Below are 24,860 nucleotides of genomic sequence, written 5' to 3' on the forward strand. Positions count from 1 at the left end.
CCCCAAGCCCGGCTTCTATGCACAATGCCCCCTTAATGCTGAGAGAAGCTGCCCCTGCCCAGGGGACGTGGGGCCCCAGGAGGCAGGGTCTGGGGGGCTGCGGTGCAATCCCTTGATCGCTAGGACCCAGGAGCAGCTGGAATGCGGCTCTGGGAGTGATCGCTGAGGTCACTCAGTCCCGGCAGCAGGAAGTGAATTGCACTCGTTGCAGTGACTGGGGCGCTGCCCACGCTCCTTGCAAGTTCCCCGAGCCCGGCTGCTGCTGGGACCCCGGAGCCCTGGCTGCAGCCGGGGGAGGAGACTGGAGCAGTAACATTCCCGCTGCTCTCCAGGAGGAAGGAGCCTCTCCCGGTGCGGAGAGCCCAGTCAGCTCAGGAAAGGAAACCCTGAGTCACTCTCTGCAGGGAGCCATGGCTGCAGCGGTGAACCCTTTGAAAAGCCTCCGAGATGAAGCTACTTGCTCCATCTGTCTGAGTTTCTTTAAGGATCCAGTGTCTTTAGATTGCAGGCACAATTTCTGCCGAGCCTGCATCAGCCAGTGCTGGGAGGAATCGGATGCAGACATCTCCTGCCCTCAGTGCAGAGAGATCTTTCCCCAGAGGACCCTAAGGTCAAACAGGCCACTGGCGAACGTCGTAGAAATAGCCAAGCAGCTGACTTTCCAGGCAGCAGCAGGAGAAGATTTGTGCAAGGTGCACCAGGAGCCTTTCAAACTCTTCTGTAGCCAGGACCAAATACTCCTCTGTGTGATCTGCAGAGAGTCCCAGGATCACCGCGCTCACACTGTGGTCCCTATAGAGGAGGCTGCCCAGTCGTACAAGGTAGGAAATTGCTGTGCAGTGTAATTACGTCTATTTGTGCATGTCTACAATGTGTATTACAATAGCTCCTAAAGGCACTGAAATCAGGGCCCCCATCATGCGAGGTTCTCTACAAACACAGACAGACAATTCCTGCCCCAAAGAGCTGAATCTAAATAATCAAGATGGACAAAGTGCAGGTGAGGGAACCGAGATACAGGGAGGCAAAGGGTGGGATTCACAACGGTACTTAGGTGCCTAAACTCCAGTTTTAGGTGCATAAGTCTGGGATTTAGGCACCTAAGTCCCAATTTTAGGCTCCTCTGCAATCCCCAGAACTCCTGCCAAGTCCTGTAGGGACCCAAACTCACTTAGTGCCTATGTTTTCAGGGTACAGGTTCTCTCATTGCCTGTGTTACTGCCTCTGGGCATATCCACAACTGCCTCCCTCCAGGTATCTGGCTGCCTATCTCCTGCCCACCCCCAGAGCAATCCATGTGCTGGGGGAAGACAGGTGTTCCTCCTGCCTCTTTCACCAGTAGGGCCTGATCTGGTGGGCATGCTCAGAAGCAAAGACAAAGGAGTGAGACACTAGAGAAATAGAGGTATGGAAGGGGCAGTTACTTGATCAAGCTCACAAAGCAGCTCAGTAGAAGAGCCAGGAATTAAACCCTTGCCTTCCAGTGCCCATCCTAGTCCTCTAGTCCCTAGGCCACACAGCCTCTCATCACACTTCTTGTGCAGTTCTCTACAAGTACATTATAAATAGGGCTGCCGGGGGAGCAAGTGGGGCAATTTGCCCCGGGCCCCACAGGGGCCCTGCAAGCCCTGGCCGAGAATCCCTTTCCTGGCTAGAGGCGCCTCACCCGGCGGCGGTCTGGGTCTTCGGCGGCACTTAGGCGGCAGGGGACCCTTCAGTTGCTCCGGGTCTTCGGCGGCATTTCGGTGAGGGGCCCTTCAGTGCTGCCGAAGATGCGGAGCGAGTGAAGGACCCACCACCGCAGACATGGAGCGCCGCCTGGTAAGTACAAGCGCCGCAGCGGGTGCCGCCTTTTTTTCGGTCCGCTCCCCTGCTTTGCCTCAGGCCCCCTGAATCCTCTGGGCGGTCCTGATTATAAACATCTCAGCACAGATATAGGCTGGAGTTTCCACAGAGCTGGTGTTTAACTACTTTCTGAAGCGTAAGATGCACTGAAAGGTTTTTGTTTTTTTAAAAAAAGATTAATCTGCTTAACTTTGTCTTTGAGGAAAAATCAGGCTGATGAAATCCTGTTTTCCCTGGTTTGCTGAAGGACGGTTACTTTGCTGCTCCTGAAACAGAGCATGCTTTGGACTTTTTCTTTGGATTTATCCATCCATTTGAACCACAAACTTGATGTAACTTTTTAGGGCCCATGAAGTCCAAGTGGATTGGAACCTTAAAAAGCCAGTTGGACTGAGCAATCCACTGTGGACAGAACCTGCTGTGCTGTAAGCCACTTTAGCTTTAAGGACAAAGTGGACTATATTAATGCCACAGTAAGATTAAAGGGAAATAAAGACTGATTCCCTGACCACGTTGAGTCACCTCGGAAGTGAGAACAAGCCCTTTCCCCCATACCAAACAATCAAGCACAAATCTTTAGGAACCTTGCAATATTACCAGTGTGTTGAATTTTTAATGAGGAGTCCCTTTCTCCCAAGAGTTCATTAGGCACCAGAGTTTAATACACACTTTTTAAAAAAAGTGTTTTAAACACTCTTACCTAAACTCCCTTCTCTTTAAGTTGCTCAGCTTTAAGTCTCTGACATCCAGATCTCCTCATATAGTTTTCCCTGTCATTGCATGGGAGCAGGACACCCTACCCTATACTGCTGCAAAATGGATACTACTTCAACCCATTGCCCAGCAGCACTTGGAGGATTTGCTGAAGACAAAGCTCTCTAGCCAGAGTCCCTAAGCCTCTACATCGGGCCTGGTGCCCCCAAGACCTCTCTGTTCCCTGGCTGCATGACACATACAGAACAGAAGGAATGCAGGGCTGAGACTGGAGACTGAGATGCCCAGTTGCCATTGAAATGAATGGGAGCTGTGCTTTAAAATTCTCTGTGTGGCTCTGCGACACCTCACCCTGGTGAATTACAGATCTTATGAGCAAATTTTCAAATGCACCAACTGACTTAAGAGCCAAAGGGTATGTCTACACTACGGGATTAATCCGAATTTATATAATTCGAATTTGGGAAACAGATTGTATAAAGTCGAACATATGCGGCCACACTAAGCACATTAATTTGGCGGTGTGCGTCCAAGTACCGGGGCTAGTGTCGATTTCTGGAGCGTTGCACTGTGGGTAGCTATCCCATAGCTATCCCATAGTTCCCGCAGTCTCCCGCGCCCATTGGAATTCTGGGTTGAGATCCCAGTGCCTGATGGGACAAAAAACATTGTTGCAGGTGGTTCTGGGTACAGCCTCACCCCTCCATCCCTCCCTGCATGAAAGCAACGGACGGCAGACAACCATTTTGCGCCTTTTTTCCTGGGTGAACACTGCAGACTCCATACCATGGCAAGCATGGAGCCCGCTCAGCTCAAGACAGCAGTCATGAACATTGTAAACACCTCGCGCGTTCTCGTGGAGTTTATGCTGAGCCAGGGCCAGAAAAACGAGGCGAGGAGGCAGCGGCGGCGGCAGCGCAGTGACAAGTGTGATGAGGACATGGACACGGACACAGAATTCTGTCAAACCGCGGGCCCCAGTGCTTTGGAGATCATGTTGTTAATGGGGCAGGTTCTATCCATAAAAGGCCGATTCTGGGCAAGGGAAACAAGCACAGACTGGTGGGACCGCATCGTGTTGCAGGTGTGGGATGATTCCCAGTGGCTGCGGAACTTTCGCATGTGTAAGGGCACTTTCATGGAACTTTGTGACTTGCTGTCCCCTGCCCTGAAACGCCAGAATACCAAGATGAGAGCAGCCCTCACAGTTGAGAAGCGTGTGGCGATAGCCCTGTGGAAGCTTGCAACGCCAGACAGCTACCGGTCAGTCGGGAATCAATTTGGAGTGGGCAAATCTACTGTGGGAGCTGCTGTGATGCATGTAGCCAAAGCAATCACTCAGGTGCTGCTACGAAAGGTAGTGCCTCTGGGAAATGTGCAGGTCATAGTGGATGGCTTTGCTGTAATGGGATTCCTTAATTGTGGTGGGGCGATAGATGGAACCCATATCCCTATCTTGGCACTGGAGCACCAGGGTACCCAGTACATAAACCGCAAGGGGTACTTTTCAATGGTGCTGCAAGCACTTGTGGATCACAAGGGACGTTTCACCAACATCAACGTGGGCTGGCCGGGAAGGGTTCATGATGCTCGCGTCTTCAGGAACACTACTCTGTTTAAAGGGCTGCAGCAAGGGACTTACTTTCCGGACCAGAAAATAACTGTTGGGGATGTTGAAATGCCAATAGTTATTCTTGGGGACCCAGCCTACCCCTTAATGCCATGGCTCATGAAGCCATACACAGGCAGCCTGGACAGGAGTCAGGAGCTGTTCAACTACAGGCTGAGCAAGTGCAGAATGGTGGTAGAATGTGCATTTGGCCGTTTAAAAGGTTGCTGGCGATCGTTATTGACTCGCTCAGACCTCAGCCAAACCAATCTCCCCATTGTTATTTCTGCTTGCTGCGTGCTCCACAATCTCTGTGAAAGTAAGGGGGAGACTTTTATGGCGGGGTGGGAGGCTGAGGCAAATCGCCTGGCTGCTGATTACGCGCAGACAGACACCAGGGCGATTAGAAGAGCACACCAGGAAGCGCTGTGCATCAGAGAAGCTTTGAAAACCAGTTTCATGACCGGCCAGGCTACAGTGTGAAATATCTGTTTGTTTCTCCTTCATGAAAACCCGCCCCCTTTATTGACTCATTCTCTGTAAGGAACCCACCCTCCTCCTTCCCCCAGCTTGCTTTCAAACCAAATAAAGTCACTATCGTTTAAAAATCATGTATTCTTTATTAATAGATTATAAAAAGAGGGAGGGAACCTGGGTGGGGTTTGGGAGGAGGATCGGTGGGAAGGAAAAGGCCACTAAAAAAATGACAGCCTTTTGCTTGGGCTGTCCACTGGGGTGGAATGGGAAGGTGTACGGAGCCTCCCCCCACCCCCCCGCGTTCTTACACGTCTGGGTGAGGAGGATATGGAACATGGGGAGGGGGGAGCGGTGTTATACAGGGGCTGTAGCGGCACTCTGTTTTCCTGCAGCCGTTCCTGAAGCTCCACCAGACACTGGAGCATGTCTGTTTGCTCACGCAGCAGCCCCAGTGTTGCATCCTGCCTCCTCTGATCTTCCTGCCGCCACCTCTCATCTCGAGCGTCCCTCCTGTCCTCACGTTGGTCCCTCCTGTCCTCACGTTGGTCCCTCCTGTCCTCACGTTCACTGGCTTCTTTCCTATACTTTGAAACCATGTCCTTCCACTCATTCAGATGAGTTCTGTCACTGCGGGTGGATTCCATGATTTCTGCAAACATCTCGTCTCGCGTCTTCTTTTTCTGACGCCTTATCTGTGATAGCCTTCGGGACGGAGGAGGGAGGCTTGAAGAATTTGCAGCTGCTGTAGGGAGGGGAAAAAAGAGAGAATTGTTTAAAAAGATACATTTTGCAGAACAATGCTTATACTCTTTCACAGTGACCAACACTATTCACATTACATAGCATATGTGATTTCTGTGCAAGGTCGCATGTTGCCTCTTAATACTGAGTGTCTGTGGCTTTACTGCTAGAGATCACAGGTCCGGGCAACAGAATTCGGCTTGCATGCGGCCATGGTAAGCCATTGTCTTTCGGCTTCTGCTCCCTCCTTTCCCACATACCAAGCAAGGCCCGTTGAGTGCTGCGGTTTTCCTGTTAACATTCAGCAGCAGCAGAAAACAAACTAAGCACCACCCCCCATCCAATTCTCTGGATGATCGTTGTACCCCTCCCCCCACCGCATGGCTGGTATCAGGGAAGATACCTGCAGGAACCAAACTAACCCCCCCCCCCCCCCCGCCATGAATTCTCTGGGATGATCGCTGTACCCCTCCCCCCACCGCGTGGCTGGTATCAGGGAAGATCCCTGCTAGCCAAACGCAAAAAGCTCAGGGTCAATTTCCCACCCTGCGCTTGGCTAACTGCAGGGAAGGATTTCTTTTCAGCCACAGGCAAACAGCCGAGTAGGAACGGCCACCTCTGTCCCCTTAATTAAGTTCCCGTATTTCAACCAGGTTACCATGAGCGATATCACTCTCCTGAGGATTACACAGCAAGATAAAGAACGGATGTTGCTTGAATGCCAGCAAACACCGGGACCATACGCTGCCAGGCTTTGTCAGGCACTGATACCAGATTACTTGCTGCAAGCATGGCGTGGTCAAGTGTCCTACTATGGAGGACGGAATAAGGCTGCACTGCCCAGAAACCTTGTGGCAAGGCTTTTGGGGTACCTCCAGGAGAGCTTCATGGAGATGTCCCTGGAGGATTTCCGCTCCATCCCCAGACACGTTAACAGACTTTTCCAGTAGCTGTACTGGCCGCGAATGCATCCCAAGTCCTCAGAGCAAAGTAATCATTAAAAAACGCTTGCTTTTAAAACAATTTTTATATTTTAAAAGGTAAACTCACCTAAGGTCCCTTCCATGGGGTCGTGGCCTTGGATACTGGCTTGGAAGGGTTGGGAGGGTACTTCAGACAGGCTGAGAAAAAGATCCTGGCTGTTGGGGAGAACGGAGTGCTGGGTGCTCTCTGCAAGCTCGTCGTCCTCCTCCTCCTCCTCCTCTTCCCCATCCGCAGAATCCTCAGGTGTAGCTGATGAGACTATCCCTGACCCGGAATCCACGGTCACAGGAGGGGTAGTGGTGGCGGCCCCCCCTAGAATTGCATGCAGCTCGGCGTAGAAGCGGCATGTCCGCGGCTCTGACCCGGAGCGACCATTTGCCTCCTTTGTTTTCTGATAGGCTTGTCTGAGCTCCTTGACTTTCACGCGGCACTGATCTGAGTCCCTATTGTGACCTCTCTCCATCATGCCCTTGGAGATTTTTTTCAAAAGTTTTGGCATTTCGTCTTTTAGAACGAAGTTCTGCTAGCACTGAATCCTCTCCCCATATAGCGATCAGATCCAGTACCTCCCGTACGGTCCATGCTGGTGCTCTTTTTCGATTATCGGCCTGCATGGTTACCTGTGCTGATGAGCTATCTGTGGTCACCTGTGCTCTCCACGCTGGGCAAACAGGAAATTAAATTCAAATATTCGCGGGGCTTTTCTTGTCTACCTGGCCAGTGCATCCAAGTTCAGATTGCTGTCCAGAGCGGTCACAATGGTGCACTGTGGGATAGCTCCCGGAGGCCAATACCATCGAATTGCGGCCACACTAACCCTAATTCGAAATGCTAAAATCGATTTTGGCGCTACTCCGCTCGTGGAGTACAGAAATCGATTTAAAGAGCCCTTTATTTCGAATTAAATGGCGTCGTTGTGTGGACGGGTGCAGGGTTAATTCGAATTAAGGCTGCTAAATCCGAATTAAAGTCGTAGTGTAGACCAGGCCTAAGTCCCATTTTCAAAGAAGACTTAGGCCCGAATCTCCAAAGGGACTTGTGTGTTGTGATGCTCAGCATTGCAATGCCTAACTTTTAGGCACCTAGAAAATCACTAAGAACATAAAAAATGGCTGTAATGGGTGAAACCAATGGTCCATCTAGCACAGTATCATGTCTTCCGACAGTGGCCAGTAGCAGATGCTTCAGGGGGAATGAAGAGAACCAGGCAATTATTGAATGATCCATCCCCGGTTGTCCGGTCCTAGCATCTGGCAGTCAGAAGTTTAGGGACACCTAGAGCATGGGGTTGTGTCCCTGACCATCTTGGCTAATAGCCATGAACATATCTATTTCTTTTCTGAACCAGTTACACTTTTGGCCTTCAAATCACAACATCCGCTGGCAGTGAGTTCCAGGAGTTGATTGTGTGAAGAAGTACTTCCTTTTGTTTGTTTTAAGCCTGCTACCTATTTATTTCCCCTGGTTCCTGTGTTATATGAAGGGGTAAAAAAACTTCCCTATTCATTTTCGCATTCTTGATTTTATAGACCTTTATCACACTCCCTCCCCTCACAATCCAAGTTGTCTTTTTTCCAACCTGAACACTCCCAGTCTTTTTAATCTCAATCTCAAAGCTGTTCCATACCCTCATGATTTTTGTTGCCTTTCTCTGTACCTTTTCCAATTCTAATGTATCTTTTTTTTTAATGGTACCAACAGAAGTGCATGCAGTTTTTAAGGTGTGAGAGAACCATGGATTTATATAATGGCATTATGATACTGTCTGTCTTACTACCTATCTCTTTCCTAATGGTTCTTAAAATTCTGTTAGCTTTTGTGACTGCAGCTGCACATTGAGTAGATGTTTTCAGAGATGACCCCAAGAGCTCTTTCTTGAGTGGTAACAGCTAATTTAGACCCCATCATTTTCTATGTATAGTTGGAATTAGGTTTTCCACTGTGCGTTACAGTAACTCCTCACTTAACGTCCTCCCGCTTAACGTTGTTTCGAAGTTATGTCGCTGCTCCATTAGGGAACATGCTCGTTTAAAGTTGTGCAATGCTCCCTTATAACGTTGTTTGGCTGACTTTACAAGGGAGCATTGCACAAAGTTCCTCTTCTCTGCCTCCTCCCCCGCCCTCCCAGCGCTTCCTCCACTGCCAAACAGCCAAAGGCGCTTAGGACTTTCTGGGAGGGAGGGAGAGAGCGAGCGGGGAAGCTGCTCCCCCCAGCCCCCTGGCAGGCAGGGCCGCCCAGAATGCAGGGGCTTTAGGGGCTGCAGGGCCCTGGGTTAATGGGGTCCCGGGGCCCTGGCCTGCAGCTCTAAAGCCCCTTTCGGAATGTGGCCCTGCGAACATGGGCCGGAGGACTCAGGAGGAGCAGGGGCAGCCGTGCAGCCAGCGGCCGGAGAGAAGCGGCGCTTTCCCCCTCAAAGAGGAAAGTCCTCCGGCCTGTGCTTACAGGGCCGCATTCCGAAAGGGGCTTTAGAGCTGCAGGCCAGGGCCCCGGGGCCCCTAAAGCCCCTGCATTCCGGGTGGCCCTGCCTGCCAGGACGGTGGGCAGCTCCCAGAATCGCGGCCATGGAGGTGGTGGCGCACTGCGCAGAGCCACCTACACACCCCCTGCACCAAACAGGAGCTGCCCCAGGTAAGTGCTCTGCACCTCCTGCCTGCCTCAACCCTGAGCCTTCTCCTGCACCCCCACCCTGAGCGCCCTCCTGTACCCTAACTCCCTCTCAGACCCGCACCCCCACCCTGAGCGCCCTCCTGCACCCTAACTCCCTCCCAGACCCCACCCCCCACCCTGAGCGCCCTCCTGCACCCTAACTCCCTCCCAGACCCCACCCTGAGTGCCACCCCGCACCCTAACTCCCTCCCAGCTCCTGCACCCCCAGCTCTGAGCCCCTCCTGAGGAGGAGAATGGAGAAAAAAAGAATGAAAAACGGGGGGGAGGGAGAGAAGAAAGAATGTTCCCCCCATGGGGGGACCCCAAAAAATGAAGCTGAGCACAGGGACCTACTAACTCTAAATCCGCCACTGATGGGAGGGGGAGGAGCAGGGAAGTGCCGCATCTCCACTCCTCCCCTCCCTCCCAGAAAGTCCTAAGTGCTGCCAAACAGCTGTTTGGTGGCAGGGAAGTGCTGGGAGGAAGGGGGAGGAGCGGGGACGCAGCATGCTCTGGGGAGGAGGTGGAGTGGGGGTGGGAAGAGGCGGGCCTGGAGCGGAGTGGGGGTGGGAAGGGGCGGGCCTGGAGCATGCCCCGGCAAAGTCAGCACCTGTTCTTCTGGGGGGAAGCTGCTGCTGCGCAAGGTGCTTCCTAGCGTCCTTGCCTGCCTCGTCTGCAGCGGACTATGCCTGTGTGGGGTAAGCCAAGGGCACCTCCCCACCACAGTACTGTAAAGTATATAAAGTATATAATGCCTTTTGTCTGCCCCCAAAAAATTTCCTTGGAACCTAATCCCCCGCATTTACATTAAATCTTATGGGAAAATTGGATTTGTTTAACATCGTTTCATTTAAAGTTGCATTTTTCAGGAACATAACTACAACGTTAAGTGAGGAGTTACTGTACTTCGCAATTAACATTCAATTTCATCTGCCATTTGGTTGTCCCATCACCCAGTTTAGTGAGATCTCCTTGGAACTCTTTGCAGTCTGCATTGGACTTAATTATCTTGAGTAATTTTGTATTGTCTGCAGATTTTTACTCACTGTTTACTCCCTTTTCTCGATCACTTATGAATATGTTGAACAGCGCCAGTCCCAGTATTGATCCTTGGGGGGATCCTGTTATTTACCTCTCTCCATTGTGAAAACTGACCGTTTATTCCTACCCCTTTTTTCTTATCTATTAACCAGTTACTGATCCATAAGAGAACCTTCCCTCTTATCCCATGACTGCTTAGTTTTCTTAGGAGCCTTTAGTGTTGGACCTTGTCAAAGGCTTTCTGAGAGTTCAGATACGCTGTATCAACTGGATCACCCTTTGTCCACATGCTTCTTGGCACCTTCACAATGAATCCTAGTAGATTGGTGGCATGATTTCCCTTAAAAAAAGACGTTGCCTTATTCCCAACATATGTTCATCTATGTGTCTGACAATTCTATTCTCCATTAGCGTTTCAAACAATTTACCTGATACGGAAGTTAGGCTTACAGTCCTGTATTGCCAGGGTTGCCTCTGGAGACTTTTTTTTTAAATATTGGCTTTGCATTAGCTATAACCCTCCAATCATCTGGTACAAAGGCTGATTTAAGCAATAGGTTACATATGGTGCTTAGTAGTTCTGCAATTTCATATTTGAATTCCTTCAGAACTCTTGGGTGAATACCATCTGGTCCTGGTGACTTATTACTGTTTAGTTTATTAATTTGTTCCAAAACCTCCTCTAATGACACCTCAATCTGAAACAATTCTTCAGATTGTCACCTAAAAAGAATGGCTGAGGTGTGGGAATTTTCCTCGCATCCTCTGCAGCGAAGACCGATACAAAGAATTAATGTAGCATCTCTGCAATGGCCTTATAGAATCATAGAACTGAAAGGGACCTCAAGAGGTCATCTAGTCCAGTCCCCTCCGCTCATGGCAGGAAAGTATTATCTAGACCAGGGGTCTGCAACCTCTGGCACGCGGCTCGCCAGGGTAAGCACCCTGGTGGACCGGGCCAGTTTGTTTACCTGCCGCGTCCGCAGGTTCGTCCGATCGCGGCTCCCACTGGCCGTGGTTCGCCGCTCCAGACCAATGGGGGCAGCGGGAAGCCGTAGCCAGCACATCCCTCAGCCTGCGCCGCTTCTAGACCATCCCTGACAGGTGTTTGTCTAACGTGCTCTTAAAAATCTCCAGTGATGGAGACTCCACGACCTCCCTAGGCAATTTATTCCAGTGCTTAGCCACCCTGAGAGTTAGGAATTTTTTCCTAATGCCCAACCTAAACCTCCCTTGCTGCAATTTTAAGCCTATTGCTTCTTGTCCTACCCTCAGAGGTCAGGAACATTTTTTCTTCCTCCTCCTTGTAACAACCTTTTACATACTTGAAAACTGTCATCATATCCCCTCTGTCTTCTCTTCTCCAGACTAAACAAAACCAAATTTTCCTCATAGGTCATGTTTTCTAGACCTTTAATCATTTTTGTCGCTCCTCTCTGGACTCTTTCCAATTTGTCCACGTCCTTCCTGATATGTGGCACCCAGAACTGGACACAATACTCTAGTTGAGGCCTAATCAGCACGGAGTAGAGTGGAAGAATTACTTCTCGTGTCTTGCTTACAACACTCCTGCTAATACATCCCAGAATGATGTTCGCTTTTTTTGCAACCGTATTACACTGTTGACTCATATTTAGCTTGTAGTCCACTATGACCCCCAGATCCTTTTCCGCAGTACTCCTTCGTAGGCAGTCATTTCCCATTTTGTATGTGTGCAATTGATTGTTCCTTACTAAATGAAGTACCTTGCATTTGTCCTTATTGAATTTCATCCTAGTTACTTCAGACCATTTCTCTAGTTTGTCCAGATCATTTTGAATTTTAATCCTAACCTCCAAAGCACTTGCAGCCCCTCCCAGCTTAGTATCGTCCACAAACTTTGTAAGTGTACTCTCTATGCCATTATCTAAATCATTGATGAAGATATTGAACAGAACCAGACCCAGAACTAATCCTTGTCTTTATTGAGCGCTCCTTTAGCACCTAGATTGTCCACAGGCCCCACTGACTGTTTGACAGGCTTCCTGCTTTTGATGTCCTTAAAATAAAATAAAAAGCAAATGCTGTTAGTTTCATGTTTTTTGCTGGTTGCTATTCAAAATTTTTTTTGGCCTGCCTAATTATACTTTTACACTTGACTTGCCAGAGTTTATGCTCCTTTCTGTTTCCTCACTAGGATTTGACTTCCAATTTTTAAAGGATGCCTTTTTGCTGCTAATCACCTCTTTTTCTCTGTTCTTTAGCCATGGTGGCATTTATTTTTTTTGGCCCTCTTACTATAAATTAAAAAAAAAAAAAAAAAGTATGGTGTTTTAAATAGTTTCCATGCAGCTGGCAGGCACTTCACTCTTGTGACTATTCCTTTTAATTTCCATATAACCAGCTTCCTCATTTTTGTGTTGTTCGCCTTTTTGAAGTTAAATGTTACTGTGGTGGGCTTCTTGGGAATTTCTGCCTGTAACAGGACTCACTCACCTTTCTTGAGCTCCTCCTTCTGGCCGAGTGTGTGTGCCTGCACTCTCTCTAATTTTGGTAGGTCTTCAGCTACTCAGCCCTCCTGCCAAGCCACATACAGCTGATATGTGAAACAACACAAACAAAACAATCCCCTACCGGGTACACAGTTCAATAGGGGCCTATCACAGCACCCCTCAGTTGGTGTCTCTCTTCATGCAGTCCTCCCTGGGCTTTGGGCCTTAGGTAGTCCAACAGGGGGTATTGCAGTACCCTGTTTGATGTCTGCCTGCAGCCCTGCCTGGGGCACGGGTTCAGATCTCAAACTGTTCACTGGCCCTATCACATTATCCTCAGTTATTGTCAGCCTCTTCTGGGCTTGCTCAAGTATTGTCCCTTGCTCTGATGTGGAGCAGTGCCACCAGGGCTTCCTCCCTGGAGACTCTTTGCCCTCTCTGGCCTTTCTGGTCCCAGCTCTCCAGCTGGGTCACTAAACAGTTCAGGTCCCCTTCTGGGGTGTATCAAAGTTCAATATTCAGCCCCTTCTCTGAGCCTTCCCAACTCTCTTCCTCAGTGCTTAATTCAACTCCCCTCTCTGGGGTTAGGCCACTCCACTTGTGGCCAGTGGGAGGGACCCAGGCCCACCCCTACTCCAGGTCCCTACCTAAGTACCTTATAAGTAGCAACCATGTGCTGAATCCCTTTATTCCTCACGGTGCTGCTACGGTTCCCTGGGCCACTTCCCTGCAGCCCCAGCCCCAGCACCTTCACAAATGCTTCACCCTTACCCCAGGGCAATCTTGAGCTCAGTACCAGCAGCCAGCCAGAAGCTACTTCTTGCTCCCCTGGTCCCTGCCAGTAACTGCTCTGGTTGAGGAGCTACAATCCCTTCAGCCAGCCAGGAACACCACTCTCACTCCTCTAGCTCCAGGTAGCAACTGAACTGTGCACTGTACTGCAGCTCCTTTTATATGGGTCTGCAACCCTCTGATTGGCTGATCCCTGCTACTTCTCATAGACTCATAGACTCATAGACTTTAAGGTCAGAAGGGACCATTATGATCATCTGGTCTGACCCCCTGCATGATGCAGGCCACAAAGCCGTCCCTACCCTTTCCCTTGACTCTGCTGTTGAAGTCCCCAAATCCTGTGGCTTAGAGACTTCAATTAGCAGAGAATCCTCCTGCTAGCGATCCCTGCCCCATGCTGCGGAGGAAGGCGAAAAACCTCCAGGGCCTCTGCCAATCTACCCTGGAGGAAAATTCCTTCCCAACCCCAAATATGGCGATCAGTAAAACCCCGAGCACGTAGGCAAGATTCTCCAGCCTGACCCTCGTTAGCCATTATACTATTTACCTGCCATAGCACGGTATTCCTTTGACTAAAATCATGTTTTTCCATTTAAACCATTCCCTCCATAAACTTATCTAGCTTAATCTTAAAACCAGACAGGTCCTTCGCCCCCACCGTTTCCCCCTGATTGGCTGCTTCCCTGTGGCATCTCTAGGCTGCTTGAAGGTCTCGCCTCTACTACTCTTTCTGGGGCGGGGTGTGCTAGGACCATGGAGTCTCCAGCATGGGGCCTCAGGGTCCTGATACACCCTGTCACACCCCATACAAGGATGTTAAATTTAATTACGTTATGGTCCCTATTACTGAGCAGTTCAGCTAAATTCACCTCTTAGAGGAGATCCTGTGCTCCACTTAGGACTAGACTCTCAGACTTTAAGGCCAGAAGGGATGAGTCTGCCTGAGTTGCTGAAGTCCTCAAATCACAATTTAAAGACTAAATCAAGAACTGCCTCTTCCCTAGTGGGTTCCAGGACTAGCTGCTTCAAGAGGCCATCATTAATGGTGATTAGAAATTTTATTTCTTCATCCTGTCCTGAGGTGACATATACCCAGTCAATATGGGGATAGCTTAAATCCCTCATTGTTACTGGGTTTTCTGTTTTTGTAGCCTCTCTAATTTCCCTGAGAATTTCACCATCACTATCACCATCCTGATCAGCTGGTCGGTAGTATATTTCTTACTGCTAAACTCTTACTGTTCAAGCATGGAATTTCTATCCATAGAGATGCTATGATACAGTTTGAACCAACAAACCTGAATTAGGCACCTGGGCTCCCTATACAATGCATGCTAGGTCGGGAGTCACTAAGCTAGTCAGTGGGAGATGGTGATGAGAAGGGTGTGTTCTAAGTCCCGCCCCCTCAGCGTTTGGTGTAGGAAAGCTTGTGAGCCACACCTTGGATCCCCTCTCCTGGGGTCAGGTGGCTTAGACACCTACGCTGCTTCTGGCAAGATGGAGTTCTGCACCTGAGTCACACACAAAACAGCCAGGAAGGAGGCAGCAGACCTTCTTCATAACCATTAGCCCAGGGAGTAGGGCACTCACCTGGCATGTGGGAGACTCCAGTTCAAGTTCTCCCTCTGCCTGATGAGGAGAAGAGATTTGAACAGGAATTTCCCACCTCTCAAGAGGCAATTGTGATATTGCCAGGAGTCCTGTCTGTGGGGCAGCCTGGTGCTGACCAGCCCAAGAGGGAGATGGAAAGTCAACGGAAGTTGAGAGTCCAACTCCATGAGGCTTCTTTGAAAATCCCAGCCTCATCTCATGAAATCTGTGCTGCAATGTATGTAAATATATCTATGAGCCACCTGACCCTCCTACCCCCAATTGTTTTCCTTGCCTCAGGGACAAATTCAAACCCGATTGAACACTCTGAAGAAAGAGAGAGAAGAACTTTTGGAGTGGAGACAGGATGGAGAGAAGCAAAGCCAGGAATATCTGGTAGGTCCCCTTTGTTATGATCCAGCAGTCGCATCCATCAGGGTTGGTATTTCTCTCTGTAGGAGAGTGTCAGCCCTTGTCCATACACAGCATTGCTCTGATTTAGCTATGGCTACATCTACACTGCACACCGCTGGGGGCGGCTTAGAGGGTATGCGTAGCTACACGCCCCATTGAAAAGCAGGCTCTGTCCACACTGCGGTGTGTAGCTACACGCATGAATAAAAGGCTTCAGCAGAGTGAGGCAGTGGAGCTGCCAGAGCTTTCCCTGCCACAGAGAGCTGCTGGAGCCTTTCCCCACTGCTGGAGACTTTCACTGCTGCCAGAGCTTTTCCCTGCCAAAGACACCAGCAATGGGGAGACAGCGGGGAAAGGCTCTGTCAGCTCCATGTGGTGAAGATAGGCTCCAGCACTGGGGAGGCAGCGGGACACTACACTGCTAAAAATAAGAGTGTAGCTGGGGGAGGTATTGTTTGGGCATGTTGAGAGACATGTAGGGCATATACCCATAGGGTTCAGGCTTGTCTCCTCTCTACTTGCTTAAGCAATGCCTCACTGTCAACACTGCTGGCGGGCGGTGGGGGGCAGGTGTGTAGTGTATGTGCTCTACACAACACCATAACATTTGTGCAGTCTTCTTCTTTTGCAGTGCTTCCAAGACACCCACCAGCAGCTTCATCAGCACAATGTAGGGGCCCTAAGGCCACCATGAAATCTAGTCAGTTGACACTCGTTGACAACATGTGCCATTGACTGAGGGAGGCCACAGTGACAAAGCAGGTTGCCACGCAGACCCCATGTGTAGAGGTTGGCTGTGCATATTCCTTGGCAGTTCGGAACCTGTTCAGCAGAGTCCAAAGGTAATGCGGCAGGTCAAATTCAGGTGGTCGAACAGTTGGATCAGTGACAAGGAAACCATTCGAAACATCTTTAGCCAACCACTCGTTGTCCAGATTCTGATCTGGCAGTTGAGATTTGTGCAGTGCAGACGTACCTTAAATCAATTTTTAATTTAATGTCTTTATTAGGACTGTCTATTAATCGCAGTTAACTCATGTGATTAACTAAAAAAAATTAATCAGGATTTAAAAAATTAATCGCAATTAATCACAGCTTTAATCACACAGTTAAACAATAGATTACCAATTGAAATTTATTAAATATTTTTGCATGTTTTTCTGTATTTTCAAATATATTAATTTCAATTGCAACACAGAAAACAAAGTGTACAGTGCTCACTTTATATTCTTTTTTATTACAAAAGTTGGCACTGTAAAAATGATAAAAGAAATAATATTTTTCAAGTCACCTTATACAAGTACTGTAGTGCAATCTCTTTATCGTGAAAGTGAAACTTACAAATGTAGTTTTTTTGGTTACATAATTGCACTCATAAACAAAACAATGTAAAACTTTAGAGCCCAGAAGTCCACTCAGTCCTACTTCTTGTTCAGCCAATCGCTAAGACAAACAAGTTTGTTTACATTTTCGGGAGATAATGCTGCCCACTTCTTATTTACAATGTCACCTGACAGTGTTCACATGGAACTTTTGTAGCCGGCATTGCAAGGTATTTATGTGCCAAATATGCTAAACATTTTTATGCCTCTTCATGCTTTGGCCACCATTCCAGAAAACATGCTTCCATACTGATGATGCTCATTAAAAAAATAATGCATTAATTAAATTTGTGACTGAAGTCCTTGGGAGAGAATTGTATGTCTTCTGTTCTGTTTTACCCGCATTCTGCCATATATTTCATGTTATAGCCATCTTGGATGATGACCCAGCACATGTTGTTCATTTTAAGAACACTTCCACTGCAGATTTGACAAAACACAAAGAAGTTACCAATGTGAAATTTCTAAAGATACAGCATTTGACCCAAGGTTTAAGAATCTGAAGTGCCTCTGGCACAAAATCTGAGAGGGATGAGGTGTGGATCATGCTTTCAGAAGTTAAAAAGAACAACACTCTGATGCGGAAACTACAGAACCTGAACCATCAAAAAAGAAAATCAACCTTCTGCTGGTGGCATCTGGCTCAGATGATGAAAATGAACATGCATCGGTCTGTACTGCTTTGGATTATTATCGAGCAGAACCCATCATCATCATGGACACAAGTCCTCTGGAATGGTGATTAAAGCATGAAGGGGCATATGAATCTTCAGTGCATCTAGCACATACATTTCTTGTGACGCTAGATACAACAGTGCCATGCAAACGCCTGTTCTGACTTTCAGGTGACATTGTAAACAAGAAGCGGGCAACATTATCTCACGCAAATGTGAATACACTTGTTTGTCTGAGCGATTGGCTGAACACGAAGTAGGACTGAGTGGACTTGTAGGCACTAAAGTTTTACATTGTTTTGTTTTTGAATGCAGTTATTTTTGTACATAATTCTACATTTGTAAGTTCAACTTTATGCTAAAGAGATTGCTCTACAGTACTTGTAATGGGGGAATTGAAAAATACTATTTCTTTTGTTTTTTACTGTGCAAATCTTTGTAATCAAAAATAAATATAAAGTGAGCACTGTACACTTTCTATTCTATGTTGTAACTGAAATCAATATATTTGAAAATGTAGAAAACATCCAAAAATATTTAAATAAATGGTATTCTGATATTATTTAACAGCGTGATTGATCGTGCGATTAATTGGTATTAATGTTTTTAATTGTGGGATTAATCGCAATTAAATTTTTTAATCGCTTGACAGCCCTAGTCTTTTTATACTGGTGCAAACTCCTGGCATGCAAACATTTTAAACTTATCTTTATTTGAACCTAGTGTGATGTCTAGGGTTCACTTTGCCCCTTTAAACTGAGGTAAAAGGTGCTGACTAGGAGCAAAGTCAAGGTTAGCTATAATGTATTAAGTAACCCCCAGATAGCCTCAAGTGCTTTGCCTATTGTAGACATACCCTTATAGCAGGGGTGGGCAAACTACGGCCCTCAAGCTGTTTTAAGCTGGCCCACAAGCCGCACCGTGCGGGTCAGCCCCACTCTGGCTGGGGCGCTGGATCAGGGGCCCCACCACTCAGCTCGGTTGCGCTCCAGCTGGAGTGCTGTTTCGGGGACTGCACCATGGGGCTCCCGGAAGCCGCAGCATGGCCCTGCTACGGCTCCTATGCGCTCCAATGGGAGCTACAGGGGCAGTGCCTGCAGATGGGGCAGTGTGCAGAGTCACTTGGCCACGCCTCCGCATAGGAGCTGGAGAAGGGACATGCCACTGCTTCCAGGAGCCGCTTGAGGTAAGTGCTGCTCGGAACCTGCACCCTCTGAGCCTCTCCGCACACTAGGGTGACCAGACAGCAAATGTGAAAAATTGGGATGGGGGTGAGGGGGTAATAGGAGCCTATATAAGAAAAAGACCCAAAAATCAGGACTGTCCCTATAAAATCTGGACATCTGGTCACCCTACCCCACACCCCAACCTCCTGCCCCAGCCGTGATCCCCCTCCCGCTCTCCAAACCCCTCAATCCCAGCTCAAAGCACCCCCTGTACCCCAAATCTCTCATCCCCAGCCCCACCCCAGAGCCTGCACTCCCAGCCAGAACCTGTACCCCTTCCCACACCCCTGCCCCAGCCCTGATCCCCCTCCTGCCCTCCGAACCCCTCAGCCCCACCCCAGAGCCCGCACCCCCTCCCACACCCCAACCCCAATTTTGTGAGCATTCATGGCCCGCCATACAATTTCTATTCCCCAATATGGCCCTCGGGCCAAAATGTTTGCCCACCCCTGCCTTACAGGGTGAGATCATGTTTGTCTGTGTTTATCATCCCTTTGGTCTGATTCCTCCATTAGCTTCCAGTTTCAACTCAAAGCATTGATCTTATTCCCCAAACATCAGTGGATCCAAATTCAGCTACAACCGCGATATCAGGGTTGATTTTCAAAGCCACATATGGGGATTAGGTGCCTAATTCACACTGACTTTCAATAGGACTTAGGCACCTACCGGCTATTTTGTACCTTTGAAATCCTCCCCCGAATCCCTATCTATAACCACCAGACATGACTGGTTTCCTCTGGGACAATGTAATTAACAAAATGCTGGATGAAACGTGTAAGAGCTGGAGATGATAAACAAAATATATTAAGCAACTCATACCTGAAAACTCATCATTTAGAGATATTGAGTAACATTTTCAAAAGTGCCTAAATGATTTCAGAGCCTAAGGCTAACAATTTTGCAAGTAGCTAAGGACCAGATTATCAAAGGTATTTAGATGCTTAAAAATACAGAGGTGAGATTTTCGAAAGCAACTACATAGGTTAGGCACCTAATGTCCTCTGTAATCAAAGTGAGTTAGGCACCTAAGTGATATTGAAAATCCATCTAGGGGCCTATCTGCATCTTTAGACACTTAAATATCTTGAAAAAGCAGGTCCTTATACATTTTAAATGGGTTTAAACTCCAAAATGATTTTCCTGCTTCTGAAAAATTCACCCTGAATCCTATTTTCAAAAGTCATTTTCAAAGAAACTTAAGCTCCTAAGCACCAAAAGTGACCTCTGAGAGTGGGAATTGGACTCCTATATCACAAAGGTACTTCTGAACATGTTATTCATTCAGGCCAGCTGAGAGACTACCAGAAAATCTTCCCTCTAGTATCAACAGGCATGTTCTCCTGAAATCTCAACTGTATGTTCTTAGTAGGTTGAAATGAAAAGAGGGCTCTAAGAACTGTCCTCAGACTCTCTCCATGTCCCTGACCTGTCCTTTCCCGGTTTGTTTCTCTTCATTACAGGGAAAGATAGAAGCTGAGAGGCAGAAGATTGTGTCTGAATTTGAGCAACTGCGACTCTTTGTGGAGGCACAAGAGCGACTTCTGCTGGCCCGGCTGGAAGAGCTTGACAAGGAGACTGTGAAGATGCTGGATGAAAATGTCACCAAACTGTCTAAGGAGATTTCTCGTCTGAGTGACTTGATTAGCGAGATAGAAAAGAAGTGTCAGCAGCCAACAAGTGAATTCCTGCAGGTGAGATAGTTAGAGACACCCAGATCTGTGCAAAGGGAAGGGAGAGATTCAGCTTGATTAACTTTGGAGTTTATTAAATTCTTGGAGAGCTCCCACTCCACAATAGAGACTGTCAGCGTGTCCTTTAGCACTGCCACGGAAAACAAATTTTGACATTTCTAATATTTCCAGTGTGAAAAACAGAGTTTTGCTGTTTTAAAAGCAGATGTCTCAGGCCTTTTTGATATATCATATGGAAACAATAAAGGGCACCGTTTATAGGAAGTGGGAGATTAGGAAAGTAAAGCTCGTTTTAGGGCCTATTAAAAAATGGGAATTAATCTGGCTTCCTGAATTGATGACCAGAATTGTGTACATGGAGCTTTTAGCTTGAGAAAGGCAATCACTCCGTAAAAAGCAATCGTGTGTGCAAGTCAAGGATTCATGTGTCTGATTAGTCTGTTTGAGCAAGTGCCATTAGCACAGGCAAAATAGAATTTAGAAGAAGAAAACCCATAATTATGGGTGCATGCTTAGGGGCCACATTCCATGTAAGTATGTAAATGGACTTTTAAAATTGCTAACTACAGATAACTGCATCTGGAGCTCAACTAGGGACAAGAGGGATCCCCAATTTGTGGCACATGGGACTGAGATCTATTTTCTCTCTCTTTCTTCTAGGACATCAAAAGCACCTGGAGCAGGTACGTAGCTCATTCCCACTCCTCCTAACAATGCTGGATTGGATGCCAGGGGTCAGATTTTGAAGGGTATTTAGACACCTGAGATGTAGACAGGCGCTTAGTGGGATTTTCCAAAGCAGCTAAGCAAGTTAGGCACCTCCCATTGCAATCAGAGCCAGATGGGAGCCTAGCTTGGTTAGGTGCTTTTGAAAATCCCCGTAGGCACCTTTAGGTGACTTGCCCAAGGTCACACAGGGAGTCTGTGGGAGAGCCAGGAGAGGAACTTAGGTTTCCAGAGTCCTACAGCAACCCCTTAACCACTGGGGCATCCTTTCCCACGGAATTAGGCCTTTCTGTCTGAGAGGGCAGCTTCTGAGCCCCATACTCTTTAGATCCTCAGATGGGAGTTAGGCACCTAAATACTCCTTTGAGGAGGCCATTTGACTCACCAGTGGGAGTTACAAATTCACAACTAGTCCACTAGACGGCAGCCCTGTTTCCCTGAAAACAGACTTAGGGAACCCCGGAATAGCTCACCGATTGCCCCCTCCTGGGTTTACCAAGGGTTCCCTTAAAACAACCCACCTACTAACGAAACTGTTCTCCTTGGGTATGGTCTCCAGGGTGCATAAGGAAATACCTGGAGGACACTGATACAGTCTTTCAATAAATGAATGATCGACACAAGAAAGTGTTCCTTCCAAACAAGACACCTTTTTATTAGTGTAAACAACAATCACTAATACAATAATAATCTAAAACACAAATCTCTTACAGCAAGTAAAAAAGCACCCCAAACCACAATAACAGTCAGTTGAGTTGATCCATAGTGGCTGCGCCCTGTTACGATGGCCAGTCTGCCACAGGTCACTGACAGCAGTTCTTATACTTTAAACTTTACATAGGCAGTGGTGCTGGAACAATTTTTATAGTGGGGGTGTTGAGAATCATTGAACCAAACTATATACAGGGTTTACAATGGGAAACAAAGGGTAGGTATAAATGGTCAATTTTCAGAATGGAGAAAGGTAAATAGTGGTGTCCCCCAGGGGTCTGTTCTGGGACTAATCCTATTCAACATATTCATAAATGATCTGGAAAAAGGGGTAAACAGTGAAGTGGCAAAATTTGCAGATGATACAAAATTACTAATTAAGACCCAGGAAACTGCGAAGAGCTACCGAAGGATCTCTCAAAACTGGGTGACCGGGCAACAAAATGGCAGATGAACTTTAATGTTGATAAATGCAAACTAATGCACATTGGAAAGCATAATCCCAACTATACATATAAAATGATGGGGTCTAAATTAACTGTTACCACTTAAGAAAGAGATTTTGGAGTCATTGTGCTTAGTTCTATGAAAACATCCACTCAACGTGCAGCGACAATCAAAAAAGCGAACAGAATGCTGGGAATAATTAAGAAAGGGATAGAAAATAGGACAGAAAATATCATGTTACTTCTATATAAATCCATGGTACACCCACATCTTGAATACTGCCTGCAGATGTGGTCACCCCATCTCAATAAAGATATATTGGAATTGGAAAAGGTTCAGAAAAGGGCAACAAAAATTATTAGGGGTATGGAATGGCTTCCGTAAGAGGAGAGATTAATAAGATTGGGACTTTTCAGCTTGGAAAAGCGACGGCTAAGGGGAGATATGATTGAGGTCTATAAAATCATGACTGCTGTAGAGAAAGTAGATAAGGAAGTGTTATGAGAAGTAGTAAACAACACAAGAATTAGGGGTCACCAAATGAAATTAATAGGCAGCAGGTTTAAAACAAATAAAAGGAAGTATTTCTTCACACAATGCACAGTCAACCTGTGGAACTCCTTGCCAGAGGATGTTGTGAAGGCCAAGACCATAACAGTGTTCAAAAAAGAACTAGATAAATTCATGGAGGATAGGTCCATCAATGGCTATTAGCCAGGATGGGCAGGAATGGTGTCTCTAGCCTCTGTTTGCCAGAAGCTGTGAATGAGTGACAGGATGGATCACTTGATGATTATCTGTTCTGTTCATTCCTTCTGGGGACCTGTCATTGGCCACTGTCAGAAGACAGGATACTAGATGGACCTTTGGTCTGACCCAGCAGGGCCGTTCTTATGTCCTAACCACTTGCTGCAGCACCCTCTGGCTTGGTCCTCAGCACCCTTAGTTCCAGCACCTATGTACATAAGTAAATTCCTTTCACAATCAATACACACTTACACATCTTAACCCCTCCCCACACACACACATACGTACCCTAATACAACACTATAATTATAACTGGCATGCTTCTGCTGCTGCTTCTTCAGGTGTGCTGCTAGAGAGGACACTCTGCTGCTGCTTTCTTCTTCAGGCCTCCTTCTCTGCTCCCCTTCACTCTCGTCCACTCTTCACTTAACTTTTCTCTCTACTCCCATCTGCTGCTCACTGACACGCTGCCTTTTATACTGTCCTGTCAGAACTTCCTAGATGCTATTGCTAATATGTTTCTGTCAGATCTTTACTGGACATGCTCACTACCAACATTTCAAACATTCCACGCATGCTCACTGCTAGTTCTATTTTTAGCCTGCAGCCATTGTTTACCTCAGATTTATGATGATCTGCTGACCTTTCCCCTACTTCGGTTTTCCCACCAATTCTATGTTGTTTACCACAGCTGACCTTTCCTCTACTTTTGAAGCACCATGTGAGCTGCAGCTTCCAATGATGGAGTGACTCTTGCTTATTCAAAATGGAGTCCAGGAATACAAAATGGAGTCTTGGGGAATTTCTGTTCATTCTCAGAAAAGAAAGAAAACAGAGAATGTTTTTTCCCCCATCTAGGTGTGAGAAGTCGTTTCAGAAACCAGTGGCTGTGCCAAAGGACCTGGGAAAGAGACTCAGCATCTCTTCTCAACAAAATGTTTGTTTACAGGAGTCTCTGAAGAAATTCAAAGGTAATTAAGTTATCTGGGTTCATGCTATAGTTATGATACATGAGGATGTGCTTCTGTGACTGTGGAAGGAGATGGACTCTGGCTTATTAGTTCACAACTTGTTAGAGCTAGATGTCTTTGTGGGTGGGGTGGATAGGGCTGAGGGATTATGCAAAATCTTCAGGCCTCCACTTGGATTGTCTCAGACCCAACACTAGGTGTCAAAATTTGCCATTCAGAATTTCAGACACACAAAATCACCAGAAGTTTTAGAAAATGTTGAATTTAGCCTCCCTGGCTGGGATTTTCAAAGGGACGTAAGGGAATTAGGCACCCATCTCTCACTGACTTTTAATGGGAATTGGTCACAAATGGCCTTAGCCCTTTTGAAAATCCCCGAGCCTTACCTAAAGTTTCTCCATCTTTAAAAAGGGGGAAATAATGGCCAACCTACCCTGTTGTTATAGTTAGTGAATACCCCCAGTGCTTTGAGATCCTTGGAGGAAGGGAGATGGAGAGGTGCAAGATATTATATTTGGGATGATGATTTCACTTTAGTTTGGCCTCACTGGAAAAATCTCTCCATTCCAATCTACCTTTCATTCTGCATTCTTTTCCTTCTGTCTGTCTCTCCATATTACAGCACTGTTACATGCAGTATTGCTGTAGCTGTGTCGGTCCCAGGATATTAGAGAGACAGGGTGGGTGAGGTAATATCTTTTATGGGACCAACTCCGATTGATGAGAGAGACAAGCTTTCAAGCTACACAGAGCTGAAGAAGACCTCTGAGTAAGCTCAAAAGCTTCTCTCTCTCAAGCACAGTTACATTAATTAACAGTAGGAATATTACCAAAGTCAAGACAACATGAAATCACCTTTTTCCAATCCTTCCTTCCTTCCTTCCTTCCTTCCTTCCTCTAGAGACCCTGCTCTCTATGACCAAATGCAGGAAAAGGGTGAGGGCTAGATTCACAGAA

The 24,860-nt window shown here is 47.2% G+C and overlaps 1 protein-coding gene across 2 annotated transcripts in view; it reads left to right on the forward strand.

Annotated features, from left to right (window-relative positions):
- Window positions 1-207: 207 nt before the first annotated feature.
- LOC128848287 (zinc finger protein RFP-like) overlaps window positions 208-24,860 on the forward strand; it is a 41,918-nt gene continuing 17,265 nt past the window's right edge. For both annotated transcript variants that reach the window (XM_054048197.1, XM_054048198.1), the window contains exons 1-5: window positions 208-821; window positions 15,212-15,307; window positions 20,071-20,301; window positions 20,962-20,984; window positions 23,791-23,903. In XM_054048197.1, coding sequence (XP_053904172.1) covers window positions 411-821; window positions 15,212-15,307; window positions 20,071-20,301; window positions 20,962-20,984; window positions 23,791-23,903 — 874 coding nt within the window. In that variant the 5' untranslated portion in view covers window positions 208-410. The remainder of the gene's footprint in view (window positions 822-15,211; window positions 15,308-20,070; window positions 20,302-20,961; window positions 20,985-23,790; window positions 23,904-24,860) is intronic.

This window comes from Malaclemys terrapin, chromosome 13, assembly GCF_027887155.1.
Source record: "Malaclemys terrapin pileata isolate rMalTer1 chromosome 13, rMalTer1.hap1, whole genome shotgun sequence".
Lineage (NCBI taxonomy): Eukaryota > Metazoa > Chordata > Testudines > Emydidae > Malaclemys > Malaclemys terrapin.